The 18184-nt window shown below is 41.8% G+C and overlaps 1 protein-coding gene across 1 annotated transcript in view; it reads left to right on the plus strand.

Moving 5' to 3' along the window:
- Positions 1 to 4699: 4699 nt before the first annotated feature.
- CLYBL (citrate lyase beta like) overlaps positions 4700 to 18184 on the plus strand; it is a gene marked incomplete at its 3' end in the record, with an annotated part of 85142 nt that continues 71657 nt past the window's right edge. The window contains exon 1 of the mRNA XM_010021839.1: positions 4700 to 4947. Coding sequence (XP_010020141.1) covers positions 4700 to 4947 — 248 coding nt within the window. The remainder of the gene's footprint in view (positions 4948 to 18184) is intronic.

Consider the following 18184-nt stretch of genomic DNA (forward strand, 5'->3'; position numbering starts at 1 on the left):
AGAGGAAAAAGCCCTCTGCCAGTGAGCAAGGAAGAAGAAAGTGATTTATGCAATTGTATTTTTTAATCAGAAACTTTCTTAGTTGCTATACATACAACTTAAAGGACTCTGCCATCATGATAGTCTTACAAACGCACCTCTCAGATGCAACTGTATTTTTCCATCCATGGGGTCACCTTTAGTGAGGTGGTTGGTGTCTCCCCACTCCCATGTACCCAGGAGGAGGCACTCAGGGTCTCAGAATTGAAGCAAGAGAAGCCTTCACCTTTGATGGTTATCGATGGAAGCATGCTTACAGGGACACACATGTATCTGTGAAGCTTTTATCTATATGGTTTGACATCATTCCTGCATTTTTTTGGAAAAAAAACATGGATGTTCTGAGTGGAAAAGTCTGACACAGGGTTTTTCTCCAGGGCTTACCTGTGGCTGCCTTGTCAGTAGTAAAAGTGCTAAATAATTTAGCTTCTAGAAATTCCTGCAGAGACCCATACTGCAGCTCCCTGCAGGGCTCGCTCTCTCCCTCCTTCCCTCCCTCCCTCCCTCACCAGGTGCTATGGGGCAGTTGGCATTTGCCACTTTTGTTTTCACCTCGTTACTTTTAAAGCAGTTCCCCAAAAAGCCCCCTTCCACTCACATTACGAAACTGCTGTTCATTTCACTTAGCAACCTGTGACAGGACTGTGGTCAGTTGCCATGTCCAACATTTGCCACCATCACTTTTGTTCTTGAGAACCTTTGAGTTCCCCTCTCCATCCCCAGCACAGCCTCAAGCAGGGTAGATGGAGGGGTGCAGCTGACAGCTCCCCCCATCCCATCCCTTTGTGCAGCTCCAGCTGGGTTCAGTAGGGTTTAGCCTTTAATTATAAAGTGCTTTTTCCCACTTCTTCCTGATTGTTAACCCCTTCCTTGCCTGGCACATGCACCACCGGTGGGAATGCTGCAAAAATGCCTACCTGGGGCCCCTAGGGAGTTGCTCCTAGCGCTGTATAGCAGAGAGTTCGTTAGCAGAAATGAGGCCCCTCTCCCCTCCTCCTATTTCCCTTTCAGCCTCCTTTTCCACACAGCAAGTTTTGTACAGAAACTCGGGTTCTTATGAGCCCAATTATTTCCATCCCGTAGCCATCCACTACTGCAGGGTGCTCGGTTTCAGTGCCTGGCAGCGGTGTCGCTCGCTGGTCCCCTCCATGCTAACAATTCAAGGTCTATATGTTTAGTTATGAAAGTCAAAGGTTAAGTGATTTGGGAATAAAATGTCACTTAATGCAACAGAAACGCGACAGAACTGAACCCGCTGATGCTTGCGTTACTCCTGGGGTTTGCTTTTCACTTGCAGGCTCGGTGTTAAGTAATTTTATTAACTGAGGAGGGGGAAGCATATTATTTGCTAACATTTTTATCCTTGCTGCAAAATTTATTGCGTGTTGCTTCATAAGGATTTGAAGGCGGCACAAATGGGAAGGCAATGAAAGTAAAAATGGAACTTTTTTCTTCTTTCGGAGGTGTTATTTAAAGCATTGTACGATTAGTCAAAAAGATTAATTGTTGCTTGTGGCTAAACAGATGATAAATTTTAAAATGATATTATTACAGTGTGTCAGCATAAAAGCTCTGTGTCCCAAGTGTGTCACCTTTTTATGTTTCTGTTGACAAGGTTCACATTTTATAGCACACCACCAGAAAGTGTTGACACATATTCAGATCACTGATTAAATGTTTTAAAAACGTGCCACTCAGAAACTAACCCTGATGGTCTTGGAGACAGGCATTTTAGGAGACTGAATGCATTTCCCTTCATCAGTTAGGCTGTAGCACAGTCAGCAGTATTAATTACCTTTTTTTTCCTTATTTTATTAATTTTGGTGCATTATTATTTTAAGACTAGAGCTATTTATAATGTATTTTCTGGCACATCTTTTTATGGTTGTCTTCAATATGGTTTAAAAAAAAAAAAAGAATGTTAGTTACTCAGAAAGATACTTAGGCACCGAAACAGGGAAAAAAACATCGTAAGTAGGATTTTGTGGAGGTGTTTTTCAGTTTGGAGGGGTTTGCTCTTGCTCATTGTTAACACTTTGATTTGTCTGCCTTGAGTCTGTTGGATGATGGTAAAAAGTGTAAGTCGATGCATCTGTAATTTCAAGCTGGAAATGCGCTGCCTATTTTGGAGATTTCACTCATGACTTAGTTCAAGTCCTGCAATCTCATCTGCCACCTCAGATGTTTTCTCCTACTTGGAGTTGCCTGGAGGTGGTCAAGCTCCACCCAGGCACGTGGTTCAGGCTTGCTCCATGGCTTTTTATTGCCTGCTCTCACAGGTTGCTGGGCAGGTCCCATTCCCACTGCTTTCACAGAAGGGCTGCTTCTTCCTGCAGAAGTGTCATCGGATAAAGAGCAAAACCAGCTCTGAAAGCACAGGTTGGGCCCCAGATGTTTTCTCTCCCAGCCCTGCTCGCTCTCACAAATTCAGGCTTCTCTCTAGCTTCTGCCCCCATCTATTTTCTGTTCTTGAAAACCAAGCGGCCTGTTTGCAGGGATAACCCTGAGTGTGTGACTGCTTAGCTGTAAAAGTCCCTCCTGTGGGTCGTTGCGCGTTTGAGCCTCCTGAGCCTAAGCCTAGCACGAGAACCCCAGCTGTCATTTTGGGAGGCAGGGGCTGGGTAGATTCCGCACCACCTATCCTTCAAAAGAAAACAATTAATCCTCACTAGAAAAGCACTGCTTTTCATTGGAGATATGCTGCGAAGCTCAACTTACTATTTTCTACTGGGCTTGGGTTGGTTTTTTTTAGAAAGAAGGTGTTACTGAAATAAAAACATGCCATCTCTTGGTATTCTTTCTCAATGTTTGCAACTGCAGACTTTCCTGAATGAAGCCGTAGTATTTTTGGAGTGAAAAGTTTAGACAAGTAAGGATATGTGGTTAACAAATTACTTTGCTATTTCATGGGATAAGAATGTTTAAAACACAATGAACATATCTTTAGTTATCATATCTCTTGTTTCACTGGTAGATTTTATTGTGCCTCTAATTGTCAATCAAAGTCTATTCATATTATGAGTGCCATCTGTATTCTGTTTCGTTGTCTAGCAATATAACTATTCAGAGACATTTTTCTTCTTGAATACACTACTAAAATTCTGTGCAAATGAGGAACCTGACTAGTTGAGTGGTGAAGGGATTTTTAATTGCACTATTTAAAGTCTTTTGAATGCTTCTTTTCCTTTTGAATGCTTCATTCTTTCATCATGAAAAAATGGAGGAGCTTCAGTTTCTAGTGAAAACTCCCTATAGACCTTTTTAAATAAATAACTTGTGAAAGCAGACTTCTTCACATCTTTAGGAATTGAAATAACCTCTTGTGGGGGAGATAAGATCCATTCCTGCATCTGTAAGACCTGGAAAGCATTGAATATATGCTCAAGTAGAGCTGATGGAAGAGTCCTATCATCTCCCTTCTACTCTTATGGCGATGTTGACCCACCTCTTGCTTTCCTTCCCTGTTACACCACTGAGGAGCACTTTTCTAGTGGCTGGACTGTGAAACAAACCCATCTATGGGGCCATGGTGCAGTCACACGTGCAGCAAGTCCCTGGTCACCACCTCACCCAGGAGCCACCCTTCTAGTTTTGCTCCTGCCCTCTTGGGGCCGCCACCCTCCTGCTTGCCTTCTCTGTCAACGGGAAAGGCGATGCAGCTCATACAACACAGGGTGGTAGGTGTGTATTACAGAGGAAGAAATCATGATTTTCCTCAGGAAGGTAGTTCAGCCCATCACTGAGACAGTGGTGAGGAACCGTCCCATAGGGAGCTGCCTCTTTTCTTCACAGACTGCCCAAAGGAAGCAGATAACTTGTGTAGGCTTATTAAGATCTGATATTTAGTCAACTAAAGAATTTTAAAAGGCAGACAAGCAAAATCCTGGTTCCATTAAGTCGGTGGCATTTTTACCTCATTGAATTCAGTAATGTTGAGGTAATTCACCCGAAGCACTCCGGAAAATCACGCTCTGGCAGTTGGGTAAGTGGCTGAGCATGGGGCACATGGAGCTGAACATCCCATTTGGTGAAGTGATTGACCACCACAGAAATGCTGGATCAGTGGCCACAGCTTGGGTTTATCTAAGATAAACAAGAAAACATTACCTCAATATTTTCTTAATTTATATTTTTGCAAAATGAAATACCTTCCAAGCAGTAACGAATGGAGCCATCACGACACTAACAGACATGAAAATGCATCCATCGCTCCACTTACTTACACTACAAAAAGAGCCTGCACCCAAATTCCCAGTTGGGTATTATTTCCTGGATTTACTACAAAAAGAACAATGCATGTTTATTAAAAACAGAGTGGCTTTTAGCAGCAGCAGTAGCGCCGTGCACAATACACCAAAGCACAACGGGGGCCTTCTCCCAGCAATTGATGTGGAGAAGACCTTTGGCAGAGCAATATGGAAATTCGCATTCAGTGGCTTGATTAATTTGGAGTTTGGAAGCCACCTTCCCGAGATGGATGACAGTGGCTTATTAAATAAATAAATAAGGAGCAAGCTGAAGTCGCGCCGGCGTTATAGCATCAGATTTATGTCATCTGCGCAGGCAGAAAAGGCCTTTGTTGCCGCTATTGTTCCGCCTGTCAGCGGAGGCCTTGGCAGCGGCCTTTTGTCAGTGCTTGTGTCGGGGTAATAACGGGGAGATGACGGCGGTTGGTCCGTTTGATGTAACCCAGTTTTATGGATGCCAGAGTTGGCATCCGCACACGCGGGCGGAAGAAGATAAGCGTGCCGGGGCGCCGGCCGGCCTGCTCTCAGCATCCCTCTCCGGCAGCCGGATGGGGGAGATGCCGCCCAGGGTCCCTGGGGTTCTGCTTCAGCCTCAGGCTGTCACCCGGGGAGCTGGACGGGAGGAAGGGCTAACAGCAAGCGGCATCCCTCGGGATGGCAGGTTGTGCCCGCTGCAGCTCCCTCCTTGCCCTTAGCATGGCTCCAGGGCCTGGGAGCCTGCACGGGTCATATGGGAATATTGGAAGCAAGTGGCAGGCTCAGGGTATGTGTGACTAAAACTATTTGGAGGTAATTAAGAACTGTATGGTACAACTCAGAATAACATGGTATATTGTAGTAATCTGGAATACTCAGGATAGAAGCAGGTAGAAATATTAGGAAAAAACCTAATTCTGCACCAAAAGTTGTTACATGACATTTTCAGAGGAGTGAAGGGATCCTAGTTTCACACCATTTTTAGGGGAAACAATCTTCAATCCCTGTGGTTTTTACTAAGATCTTTGTACTTCTTTTCAATTTGATATCTTTACGTCTTATACTGAAAGATAGAAGACTTTAAAAAGCAAAAGTTTATCTGGAGTGCTGTGTGATCCATTTTATCTACAGAAACATAAAAAAGGTTTATGTTGCTCATGTGAAAGTCACATTAAATATGAAAAGTAGATAGATCACCACAAGTCATGAAAAAAGGTGAGCACACTGACCTAAAGATGGGAGATAAAAAGACTTCCAGTTTGCAGCTGACTCTAAGAGCAACCCACTTTATTATGCCACAAAGCTAATACCATTGGGTTAAAGAATATTTGGCACCTATTTGAGAGTACCCATCCAGCATTAGCTCTGTGGCTGCAGAAGGGTTTCCATGAGGACTGAGCATTGCCATTCACATTGGAATTTCCAATTTGCAAGCAGAATATGAAAATCATTTGAACTCCACTAATGCAGAATTGAATAACGGGGAATTAATTATAAAGACTTTTTGAACTGTTTTTCCTGCTCTGGCATTTTTTCAGGGGCCAGTAATTAAAAGTGAACTGAGTTTGACACCGGTGAACTAAGTAACCCATTGAGAAAGACTCTCCATCTAGAAGCTTTTTTTTCTTGGCAGCAGGGAGGAGGAGGTTAGGACAAAGTCACCAAGTTTCCTATTTGCTTGTTTTGGGAGTAGACTTTATGCAGATATAAATCTTATGGTCCACAAGTAAAAGACACAGTATTAAAAAAAAAAACCCAAACAACCAAACAAAAAATAACCCTGGAAAAAACTCTTATCTTACTGCATCTCATGACACCGCTAACTACACGCTAAAGAGATTTGCCAGGGTGGAATTACAGCACAGGATTTCACTATAAACTCCACTGGGCAGAATTTCATCTCATTTGTATGATACAAAATCTGTAAAGATACTGGTCATTATGCTGGCTTATGCCAAATGTCAGTGTTTTTTGAAACAGGGGTGTCAAATCTTTGTGTGTGCATGTAAAGTGTTTTCTTGAACCAACTTACTCACCCCGAAAGTGGAGGGAGAGCTGAATGTAGGAAAGAAATGCATTTTACTGATTGTATTTAGCTGTGGTAAGCTAAAAAGATCCATAGTACATGAAACACTTACAGTATAAGGGCTAAACAGTATAGGTAGCCATACATGTCAATTTAGCCTAAGTCTTGTAAATGCATGTTATATATTTTATAACTTTGGAATGTATTTTATTAGTGTTACATAGAAAACACTCCTGTATGACTTCAGATTAACTCATGCACACACACCAGCAGCTTCTTAAACTAGTTGATGGTTGCCTCGGCGCAGTGAGAAGTTTTCATCCACAGTACCCTTCTGGAAGCAGAAAATCCTGTTTCCAAAAGGTCATCTGCACTTCTGTGCAGATTCACCAACTTCGGTTGGTGAATTGAGAGCTTTGGATGTTTCAAAAGAAGCAGACCTTATTTTGCAGGATTTATCTACTCTAATTTACCCATGTAATAAAAAACAAACAACAACCAACTCCAAAATTGTTTGTAAAGCATCCTTCTGCAGTACCTGGTGTGTCTTATTGTTCTCTCTGGAGCTATTCTTTCATGTCCTCAGTTGTGAGTGTAAATTAATGTTAGACAACGTCTCTAGGTAGTATTCAAAGTGCTTTAAAGAAATTACGGAATATATCAAATGTAGGGCAACCTATTATGCTTTGGACTGACAGAAAATAGTACGCTAAAAAGCTGGAATGCTTCTTAGGGTGAAACAAAGCATATGTTTTCACCTCGCAAATGTACCAAGAAAACATTCTAACCGACTCAAATGTAACTCATCCACCACTGCTGTAAACGTGAATGTAGGCCAGCCAGTCCCTCTGCTTACCAATGTAACTGTTCAACACCTTGCATGGGTTAGAGATTGTGTTTGGTTTTAGCAGGCTTTGGATATACCATTGTGTGTGAAAGCCTTGTGACTATCAGTGATTTTGCCATGCGTTTTCATAGGTAAATGATGTATCTAAACAAGATGCTTCTCTTTAAATGTGTACCACAAGTTAGCTAATGACAGTTTTTGATTGCTTTTCTTTTCCTATTCAGTCATGTCAATAAATAGAGTTTTTATGGGAGCTGTGTTTTGTCAGGAATGGTGGGTGTGGGGGTTTCTAAAATGTTCTCCATTGATAAAATGCTCATTTTTGTTTTCTGCTCTGATACTAATTACATGTCTCTGGTGTCCTTCTGTCACTCTTTTTACGTCTCTTTTTTTCTGCCTGTTTGACTGCATGGTTTTTTATACTGTTCCCTTCTGTAGGTTTTACTCCTTTTTTGTTCATAACAAATAGTTCCAGTTGTGTTTGTTGGGGAGGGCAAGTATTTTTAGGCGAGGATCTGGTCCCCCAGGTACTGGGATCACCATTTCAGTCAAAGCCTGCATACTCAAGCAGCCCTTAGAGTGCAGTCAGACATATACTCCAGGAAACTGAGTTTGCCCCGCTAGTCAGATGCAAAAACAGAGCAAGGCTGTTACCTTGGCATTTCCTTTGTAGTTCCCTGCACCCCTCTCATCTGGCCAATTTGATTGAATTTTATTAGGAAGAAAAATTTAGCACCTACTAATTGGTATTAAAATGCTTTTAGTAAAACTGTGTTGCAGGTCTGTAATGTTAAGGGACTAGAAACAAAATTAGACTCCAAAACTCCTATATGACCCATACACTGAGGTTTTTAAAGATCCAAACAACCAAGAATTTCTGGAGAACAATGTCTGAGGAAGCAATGACTGCTGTAGGTGTGTATGTGGACCAGTAAAATATAACTCTGAATCAGAAAACAATGTGCTTAGAGATCCTTTTATCACTGTCTTGTAATGTGCTGAAGTGGGGTTTTTTTTAATTTCTGAACTGACTTTCTGGATCCTAACCAGATCTTCCAAGAGAGAGTGAAAAAGAGAGAAAATCTTTGCGGAGTTTGCCCTGACCTATAAAAGCACCGCTCTGCAGGAGTTACAAATGGCTTTTTGGCTAAGTTCAGAAGCTGAAAGGGCCTCTACTTGTTTTGTCTCCAGCTCTGACAATAGCTGTGGAGAAGAATGTCTTCTTTAAAAGTTCTGGGGATCAAGCTGAACCTTCAGCTGCCAGAGTTTCGGCTCTCCTCTTCCCTGCCAAAAAACCCCAACAGTATGTTAAAGGGCCTAATCCTGTTTCCATTGAAATCGATGGAACTTTGTCTCTTTTCAGTACTTTTTTTGGTAGGCTGCTCTTTTGGGCTGCTGGAAGTACATGTTATGCTTTCAGGTTAAAACCAGGTTTCATATTTTACAGTACAATATGAAAACATCTGAGGAAAGGAGGCAAGATTTCATTTCTGAAAATAAACAAACCCAAAACTATTCCAAGTTTGACAATAAGCAGTAGGAAGCTGGTGTTTTCTACATGGCTGCAGCTCTCCCATTCTTGTTTACAAGCTTCTGCATCAGAGCTATGGGCAGCTAGCTGTCCCCTAGCACTCAGGATCTGGCACCAGCAGGCCCTCTAGAGCCAGGTAAGTGAAGCAGTTATTCCAAGAAACGGCTAAACTGTCAGTAGGTCTCCTTGTTTCTTTCCTAAAAAAACAGTGCTTTCTGATATATCAGTGCCACTCTCCCTGCCCGGGCAACGAGAGCTGGGGTCAGTCCCACCATCACTCTGAGCGGGTTCAAACATGCCACTCCAAAAATGCGCAAGTCATACGGCCATTTGCTGTTTTGGGGAAGCATCCCCTATTCCTCCTATTGAAGCTGAGCAAGAAAGAGGTACCAATGGCTTTTATATGACCCGAATTTACCTACACCTCAGCTTTCTCCACAACAGCTCTTATCCTGGAGAGCAGGATCTCCCAGACAGCATGGGCAATAGAGGGGACCCAGGCTCCCCTTCCCTGAGACATGCTCGTATGCACAGTGACCTGCCCCTCCTTTTGTTCAGCCGTGCTTTAGGACAAAGAGGTGCCTGTGAGGGACCTCGTTCTGGACTGGAGATGTTCTGCAGCAGGATGGGGACCCATCACAGCACATTTTGTTTCTCCATCCCAGGTCCTCACAAAGAGCTACTGAGGATAGAGGACACTTCAGTACAATAAGAAGGCTTTAAAACCTTCTTAATTGCAATTATCTTAAATTGCTAAGACAGAAGGCTTATGATGTAGCTGTAGCTTTGAAAGTGCAAGTTGTTTGGGAAACTTCTACAGTTAGTAATGGGAGAGAGGCGCATCTGGAGGGCAGGTCCTCCAACCCAAGAATACCAAGCTTGCTTGCTAGATGACTTGTTCTTTGGACATATTTGATTCTCTTGGGTGATTGTAGGGGTGACCTGCACAAGAAATGCTTTAGATTACTAGTGTGAGATGGATGAACTCTACTCCTGAATTGGGACATTATTTAAACTCTGAAAGTCATGATGCCACTGAAAAGGTAGCAGTCCTGAAGCAACAGGAGAAGCAGAAAAATCATTCTGCAGCCAAAATAAGTCTCATGGTTAACTGATGGAAAAAAAGAAAGAATTACCTCAAAAGATGTGGATTTCTGAGTGATTATATTTCTGAATATATACCTATGAGCTTGTAGAACTGTTACAAAAATCCATTATGTTTTGCAGAGGAATGTAAAGCAGTCATTAAATTGACAAAATCAGATTAAAAACTATTTGGAGAGAATTATTACAAGATAGTAATGCCATTCTTGCTTTTCATTGTTTGTGTTTTCCATATGGAAAGGATAAGCTGGTATCTTTAGTTTAACTACTTCTGGTTTTTAGCTTAAAGGAGGAGAAGTACAACATAGAGACTTCCAAGAGACTTACCCTGGTGCAAGAAGCATTTTGAGCAGAGGCAGAGGCTATGTTTGCTGGATACAATGCAATGTCATGTAGAAATGCTTAAATTACTTCTGAGTGAGCTAGCTCAGGAAGTCAGAGCAATGTAATTGCATTAAGTGCTCTACTCAAGCTAATGTTTTCGTTTTCTGCTTGTACCAGGACAGCTTTGATATGTCTGATGGCATTACATTAGGTATGTCAACTTGCCTAATGCACAGAGTAATAATGCACAGTGCCTAAATAACGGGAAGACCAACACAGGTGCCATGAAAAGAAGCGACTCAGTGCTTCCAACACTGCGTTATTAAACTCGATTTCCCACAGTGGAGAAGCATCACATGTGTGTTTGCGGGTGCTATATAAAATCTATATAATCTATTTCATATAATGTCAGGCATAATGTAGGGCCCTAGAGTAGGATTAAATCAGAAAGAAAAAGGAACAAAAGTGGGATCATTTGGCCTCCTAAGGCCCTTAAGGGAATGAAAAACAAGTTTAACAATGTGGTCATTGTAGTTGTCTCCTCGGCGTGACACCGTTGTGAGGCTCCCTCGTGTACCTACGAACCAGGGGATTTGCCTGCTCACTCCGCTGAAGGCAGCCTTGGGTGTGCCCGGCGCCATTCCAAAATCACAACTCACCGGGATAAAACAGAGAGCAGTGCATTTATTTAAGGGTAGAGAAGCCCAGAGGATAATGGAGTCATTTAACTGCCTTGCCTGGCTTGATGTATGAAGGTGGATTCACGAAAAGTTCCCATAACATTTTGCCGGTGGTTTAATCATTACCAAAAGAAAAGCCGAAAGAATGCAGAGAACAGGACACTGTGCTTGTGGGGTTTTTTTCAGGGGTGGTGTTTTCTTCTGTTTTTAAGAAATGCATGTCTTTGATGAGATATGGCTGCAGGCTACCATTTTACATTTTATGGCTGCAGGCTACCATTTTACATATTATGTCGGCTACCTTTTGTCGGCGGCTCATTATTGATGCTGTATTCTGTTTTAATTCACACTTCCCTGCTAATCAATTACAGCATTTATCCATTAATCAGGTATTCTGACAGGGTCAATAACTGCTTTGCAGTTTTGTGGGATGTTGCGTGTTACGAAGCAAGTAGCAACAGTCGATAGGTTAGTTCAGCACAGCGTTGTTTTTGCAGGCTGGTGGATGTTCAGGGAGTAAACACCTAGTGAGGCTTCTGGCAATTATTCGTGGTTTTTTGGATTCCTTATCAAAAACCTCATCTGCTTGCAAAATTCATCCTCGCTGGTGGGTGTGCGAGAGCGTGTGCATGAATGTGTGCGCTCACGCATGTGAGCCTGCATGCACCCGTGTGTGCCTGCTTTCCCCCATCTGTGTGTGTACAAATAGATGTAGGTACCCCACAGTCTAAATATCTACCTTATAAAACGTGCCAGTTCAGCTCTGTGGCTTGTAGCTGCTGCACTGGTAGTAAATCATCACAAGCATTAAAGGGTTTTTTTCATTTTAGCAAGTGGTGTAGATAACAGAGGGGGCAACATTTAATTGGACAGTTACAGTTTTGGTAGTTAAGTTACCGTCTATAATGATGGTAACAGGTTTCAATTATCTTTTTTATGACAGATGTACCAACATTTAATTGTTTCTCGTCAAGTGTGGAAAGAAAAGACACTTCTGTAGATTTTTCAATTCTTCTACATGTCACTTAGCTGTCTGCACCATTGTTTGAGCTCCTTTCTCTCATCCTTTTTGCAGCAATGAGTTGTGTCATTCCCTCATGATCAGCACTTTTGTTGTCTTTGTTTTTTGCTGTACCTCAGAAGTCCATCTTTTCTTTCATCTCCTTCCCATTCATGCATGAGGGAACAGTTGTGCTCTGTTGTGGGGATGTTCCGCTGGATTTCAAACAGTAGGGTTTCTTTTTATTCTCTTCTAAGTAGTACAATGGGGCTGAATGTCTGTTGCAGAATGCACACACTAATATGCCAGGTTATTTGGTTTCTAAGAAGTCAATAAAAATGCTACATTTAGGTTCAGTACTTGGCTTGCTTTTTTTTGCTGTTTGCCTTTCGGTCTTCAGTTATAAATCTGTTTGTTTGTTTCTGGTTATAAAATATAATCCTCGATATTAAATCCAAGCGTGGAATCAACAAACACTCAGGAAAAAAACGTTACTGGCGATGGAGTATTTTCACACTAGCAGATTTGGCAGACTCTGTCTTCCCTGATAAGGAAGGGAAAATTGCCGCCAAATCTAATTAATGGGGTCTATAGCAGGGAAGGAGAGAGAGGGAGAACGGGGCAGGGGGTAGATGCGATCATGAGTTCGTCTTGGCAAAACTTTCTCATTTCTTGGAGACTTAGCTAGTCTTTGCATTTGAGAAAAGGTAGCTTTACTCAGTTTCGTTTTAAGGACTTCTTTTCTTTTGCTGGTGCACGTACTTAGTTTATAAACTCTTGTTCAAAAGCCATTTCAATGGCAAAAGGCTAAAGACATGAAAAGCTAGAGATATCTTCAGACACTTTGTTCTCATATTCAGGAACAATCTTCAAAATCCTTCTTAATGAGGTCATAAAAGAAAAAAAATCGAACAAGTGGTACTTGTGTACCTCTCTAGGATGTGTCATCGGGGTCACTTGCCACTAGGTTATCCTATTTAAAAAGGGATTGGGATAGTTCAATCAAGCATTGCATTAAGAGAGAGACTTTGATTAATTCCTTCTCTTCTCTATTGTGCTATAGATAATTTCAGTAAATTTGTGATACTTTCTTCTTAGTCAGTGTTGAGGCTTAGCGTTCTCGATGCGTCATGCTGAGTATTAGCATTTATTGGGTCTATTTTGCTCTAGTAAAGAGGAGTGTAGGCTGCAGACAGCCCTCTAATCTTTGACAAGTGAGGCCATTCTTTCAACATTACCGTTATCTCAGGTCATAGAGAGAAAGTGTTCTCTTACAGGTTTGCTGCAGGAACAAATATGGCATGTAAAGGAAGGGGAAGAAGAAAAAGTAAGTAGGCTGATGATTTATTGCAGATTTCTTTTTGGAAAAAAATGGAAGTGACTTTTACATAGAAAATTACTGTCTTCAGTAACTTGTTTGTTTTCTGACACAATGGGAGAGAAGTAAAGAAAGGCAAAGCTGGAACTGTGTTATTAACTTCCGCTGTGGCTGGAGCCTTGAAATGCAGCAGAGCTGCAACTCAGAACCCAGCTGCAACAGCAGTATTTCTATACCTCGTGAAACCTAACTTTAATTTTAAAAAGTGATTGGTTTTGGTGGGAAATTTCCTTTTTCATTTCAATCTCATTTAAAAAAAAAAACTAACAAACAAAAAGGACCTGTTTTGACAGTGAAGAAATCATGCTGCAGCCTATTTCTTGACTAAACATGCACTTTTTTCCCCTTTAAATATAGGAATTTATGATATGTCTTTTATTCATTGTAAAAAAATTCTCTATTTACGTTGTTTGGTGTAATCTCCCTTCTCTTCCCTGGCTCATTTTGAAAGCATGTGTGATAGTTGCTCTGGAGACTCAAGGCCCTGTTGGGTATACACATATTTAGGCACTCTTTAAAAAGTGGATTTTTGACCTGATAGACCGTAACGGCTCCCAGGGAGCCACTATGGTCATTGTGTAAATCCTTCTTAGTTTTCGGTTTACTCACTTGATATACCGTAACGGCTCTTAGGGCCGTTATGGTCTTTTGTGGTAATCCAGCTGCTGCACATGCGCGTGAAGCTTTTGTGCTTAAAAATCCTTGGGAAGTTTTGTTGAGAGCGTAGCGGGCACATCCAGAATTGCTTCCTTTCTGGTGGGGGGGTGAAATGGATGGAGGAAAAAGCAGTGGCTCTTCTTCCTTTTCCTCTGGCAGAAGCCAGCATCACTGGGGCACCTAACAGGCTATCAACCTGCCAAAAAGTACACATATATGCACAAGAAAACCCAAAATATCATCTGGAAAGACTAGCTTGAATCAAAATGTTCACAAGTGTGAAACAGCTGATTTTTATTTATGCGTTTGTTTAATGTATGTCTAAGATGTGTGTCAGGCTCCTGCCCAGTGGGATTTTTGACAACTGAGTTACTGACCCTTGAAAACGGGGAGTTGTAAGTGAAAGGCTGATATAGTCGTAACTATAGCAACACTGTCAGTGTTCCTGTAATTATTAACTTTTTTTAATAACAAAATTAAGAAGCTGTTTCTGTTCTTAAAGAAACCTTTATTGCAAACTGATGGTGCCACCGTGGAGATGCGATATGTTGAAACAATGGATGTCAGTTAGTTAGTAAAATAATTAAAGTACCGGGAAAGCATGGAAAAAGAGCTAAGGATTGCTTGCTTGTATGAATAAGGCCTATTGGTTCAAACTGTCCCTGTGAGCCAGTGATGGCAGACAAGTTTAGCCATCATTTTGTGCTGTGTAAAGCTGATGGAAGGCTCCGTTTTCATGACTTGTGCAATTTTTCCTGCCATGCTGCCTTGAGAGAGCAATGTTTGTACTGAGGCTGCAGATAGAGATTCAGACATTTATTTGGAATTAATTCTCTGGAGTACAGGGCAGAGTGATTTAACTGTGCAATACTGTGCCTGCTCTCAGGCCGCATCTCATGATTTTCTCCCAAGTCTTGCTCCATGGTGGCCATCAGTCAGGTTGGGCACCTTCTGAAAATGTTGCTGCTGTTCTGTTCACCCTCGTGGGGACATGGCCAGAGTGCTGGCCTTCTTGTCCCAGTACAGTTTTCCAGGACTATATGCGTGCATGTGTTGGGGGAGGAATCAAGATGAGAGGAAAACACTGTTGTCATTCAGCAGGTTCTCCTGAGCAACAGATCGATCTCAGAACCCTCTTACAGTCTACCCTGTTACCCTGTTTCTAAGACTTGACAAGTCAGTAAAGCATTTATTATTGGTTTAGAGGTTGTTTGCATTTTCTAATCCACCTTCTAACAGGGATAAAAAATGCCCGTTATGTATAAAATGTGTGCCCCTTACTATTTAACATGAGCACAACAAGTATTTAATGCTGCCACAAATGACAGCAAGTTCTCCGTTTTCTTATTCCTTAGAATCCAAACTATTGATATAATTGAGTTCTTTAATTGCTTCTGTTAAACAATCAGTTGCTAAGCTTTCCTTAGCCAGGTTTTAGATAATGGCTTTTGTTTTTGCTTAGCCATCTGTCCCTGTATTAATTGTCCTTTTCCCCTAGCATCCACCCATCATTTTGGCAAACTGGTTCCCAAGGTGGTCTAAATTCCTTTTGCCTCATTTTCTATTGTTGGACACTGTTACCTTTAGCATTTCACACATTTAATGGATGCATTTCTGGCTACTTGAACTGCATTGCAGGGAGCTGAAGTTACTTCATTTTTATGCAACATGAAATACTGGCAAAACTATGTAGATGCTTAAATGAAAATGATCACTTATGTGCAGGAAATCAGAGCATAGGGCAAGTAAAAACACTTTTCTGCTTTCTCTGTGAAGTGCGGTGACAGGTCACAGTTAGAGGGTTTAAGAAGAACTTCTAGGGTCATCAGTGAAGTTCTCATTTCATTCCATTCTGTGTGCTGAACCACCATTTGTTCAATGAGGTTTACACAGCTTCTTCTCCAGTCTTTGACTAGAAGGCTTCTGAAACAGGCCCTGATTCAGGAAGGTGCTTAGTCAAGTCTTAGAGTGCTCAGACTCTTTACATTGTGCTTAGCTACTTGGCTTGAGTGAAGATCCTGCTGTCTCCTTTTTGCTTCCTACTCCTTCCCTGTACTCCCCATCCTTGAAATCCCTTTCCATTGCTTCATCCTCAAAGCCTTCTTCCAGGCTACTCTTGTTTTCCTTAAATGATTCAACTGGCTGCATTTTTCTGTATCTGATGCCATGTCAAGAGATTCCTTGGTCCCTGCTTTTCATAGATGCTTCCCTCACCAAAATCTCCACTGACCTTGTCCTCTTCTTTTTGTTTGCTTTTGTTTGTTTGTTCGCTTTTGTTTGTTTTTTCATTCGTTTTCTTTTTAATTACATCTTCGCCTTACGCTTTGAATCTTGCTTTTGACCTTGTTTTCTTCTGGCTTTCTAAGTGAATACCTACCATGGCTCCCTTTTTTCACCCCTGGTTGATGGTTTGGTTTCTGTTTCACAGCCTCACCTCCTCTCCTTGTGTGTCCCCCACAGTCCTCCCCTGTGTGCCCTGGTCTTCTCCAGTGGTGGGTGGCTTGGTTAGGATCACGTCCTGGCACTGTCTGCCTGCCTCACCGCTTGCACAAAACCTGTTCCTCCCTTTGGTGCCCACGGGCTATCTCACCAAGACCCTGTGAATTTGCCATCCCTCTTCTGGCCAATTAGGCCACTTTGCCTTGCTGGGTGCTGCTGCCAGGATCACCTCTCTTGCTTTGACTCGTCTGTAGAGTTGCCCATTGCATGTTGCTGGCTCCAGGTTTCATGTCTACACTGCCCAGGTCCTGGGTTTTCCTCACCTCACCCTCTGCCAGACCTGGCTTCTTGCAGCCTACCCATTTATTCTCTTCCTCTCTTGTAGATTCTTTTTAATCTTCTTCCCTACTTGCCCTCAAACACGAGCAGTCTTACCGAAGTCCTGCATCTTCCCTCCATTCAAAGCCACCCTTAATACTCCTCGTACTATGATAAATGTTGACTTGCTGGTTGATGGTTTCAAGCAATGGTAAAGGTGTATAAAGTAATAAAAATGTATTTTGAATCAAGACGTACCCATGTCTAGTTGAGTAACAGACTGCAGCTGCCTGAAGCCTTATTTGTCTCTCCAGGCTCTTGTAACTTCACTTCTCCAAAATTAAATCCATCCTGGTCTAAAACCTGTCTTCTGCTTGCAGAAGGCAGCATTTTTGAAGAGGTTAGAAAATAATAAAACAAAGTGTTTTAAGACTACTATATCTAAAATCACGTAAAACTTAACTACTGGTTACTTGTATTTCAAACTAATCCAAGCTCCTGAGGCATGAATTAATTAATACCTACTAATATTTATAATATGCTTTCTGTGGATCAGAATCTGGCAACATTCTTGAAATATTCGAGTTAGTAGGCATGACTATTATCACGATCGGAAAACAATATACATTATATCTGCTTAGGACAGGAACAGAGAAGTTTAAAAGACTCCAAAAACAGGGTTTCAGGCCAGATTGCACCAGGTGTGTTTTTCTCTTTGAATGTACTGAATGCTGGGACTTATCTTGTAGAGCATCAGGAACATCCAGCAGTGGAACAACGTTTCCTCTGAAGAAGTAATTGTACTATATAGTGAAAGAGATTATTTAAACACAGGACTAACACTAGTAGTGCTGGTAATTACCTTCCAGCTATTCCAAAGCTATACAAAATAGCCTAAATGCATATCCATTTAGGTTCAGGTATCTAAGACGGGTGTGGAAGTCTTCCCAAGGACAAGGCCTCTCTTCACTGTTTCCACAGGGACTTGAGTCTCTTTCGCAAACAGCTCAGCTGTGGTTTTCACAGCTCAGCCTGGGCACAGGAACTGTGCAGCCTCAGGAGCGGGGTGGAGAACAGATTAGAAAATACCCTTAGGATCATCGTGGTGTGGGAATGCCCACCCATGTGCTGCTGTTCCTCAGAAGGGAAAAAAGAAATCAGTTCCACCCTCACATTTTGCAGTGCAGTTTAGTGCCTCTGGATACTACTGTAAATGGCTATTTTAGCTAAAAAGTTGTCTGTCTTCCCACCTATCAATGTCTATATTAATGTTATATAATGTGTATATAATGTATATATTAATACTGGTGGAGTATTGATGAAACAGCCCCTAAATTCCCTTCTTGCCCTCCAAAATAATCTGAGCAGGGGCAGGGAATGGAGGGTATGAGATTGTTCTCTTTCTTACTTTTTTATGGCTAAAAATGTTGAGCTCCAAGAACTTAAATGGAAGGAGTTTCACTTGTGTGAAATAGCATGTTGCTTGCTTTGTTCTGGCAGGAACTGGGCAAAGACAGAATGCGGTAATATTAAGGGCAGAGCTGCTTTGGCTCGCTGAGGCATGTATTCAGTCTACAGCAGCTGTAAATCTGCTGGGTCACACCTGTACTTGAAAGAC

This window comes from Nestor notabilis, unplaced genomic scaffold, assembly GCF_000696875.1.
Source record: "Nestor notabilis isolate BGI_N333 unplaced genomic scaffold, ASM69687v1 scaffold10889, whole genome shotgun sequence".
In the NCBI taxonomy this organism is placed as follows: Eukaryota; Metazoa; Chordata; class Aves; order Psittaciformes; family Psittacidae; genus Nestor; species Nestor notabilis.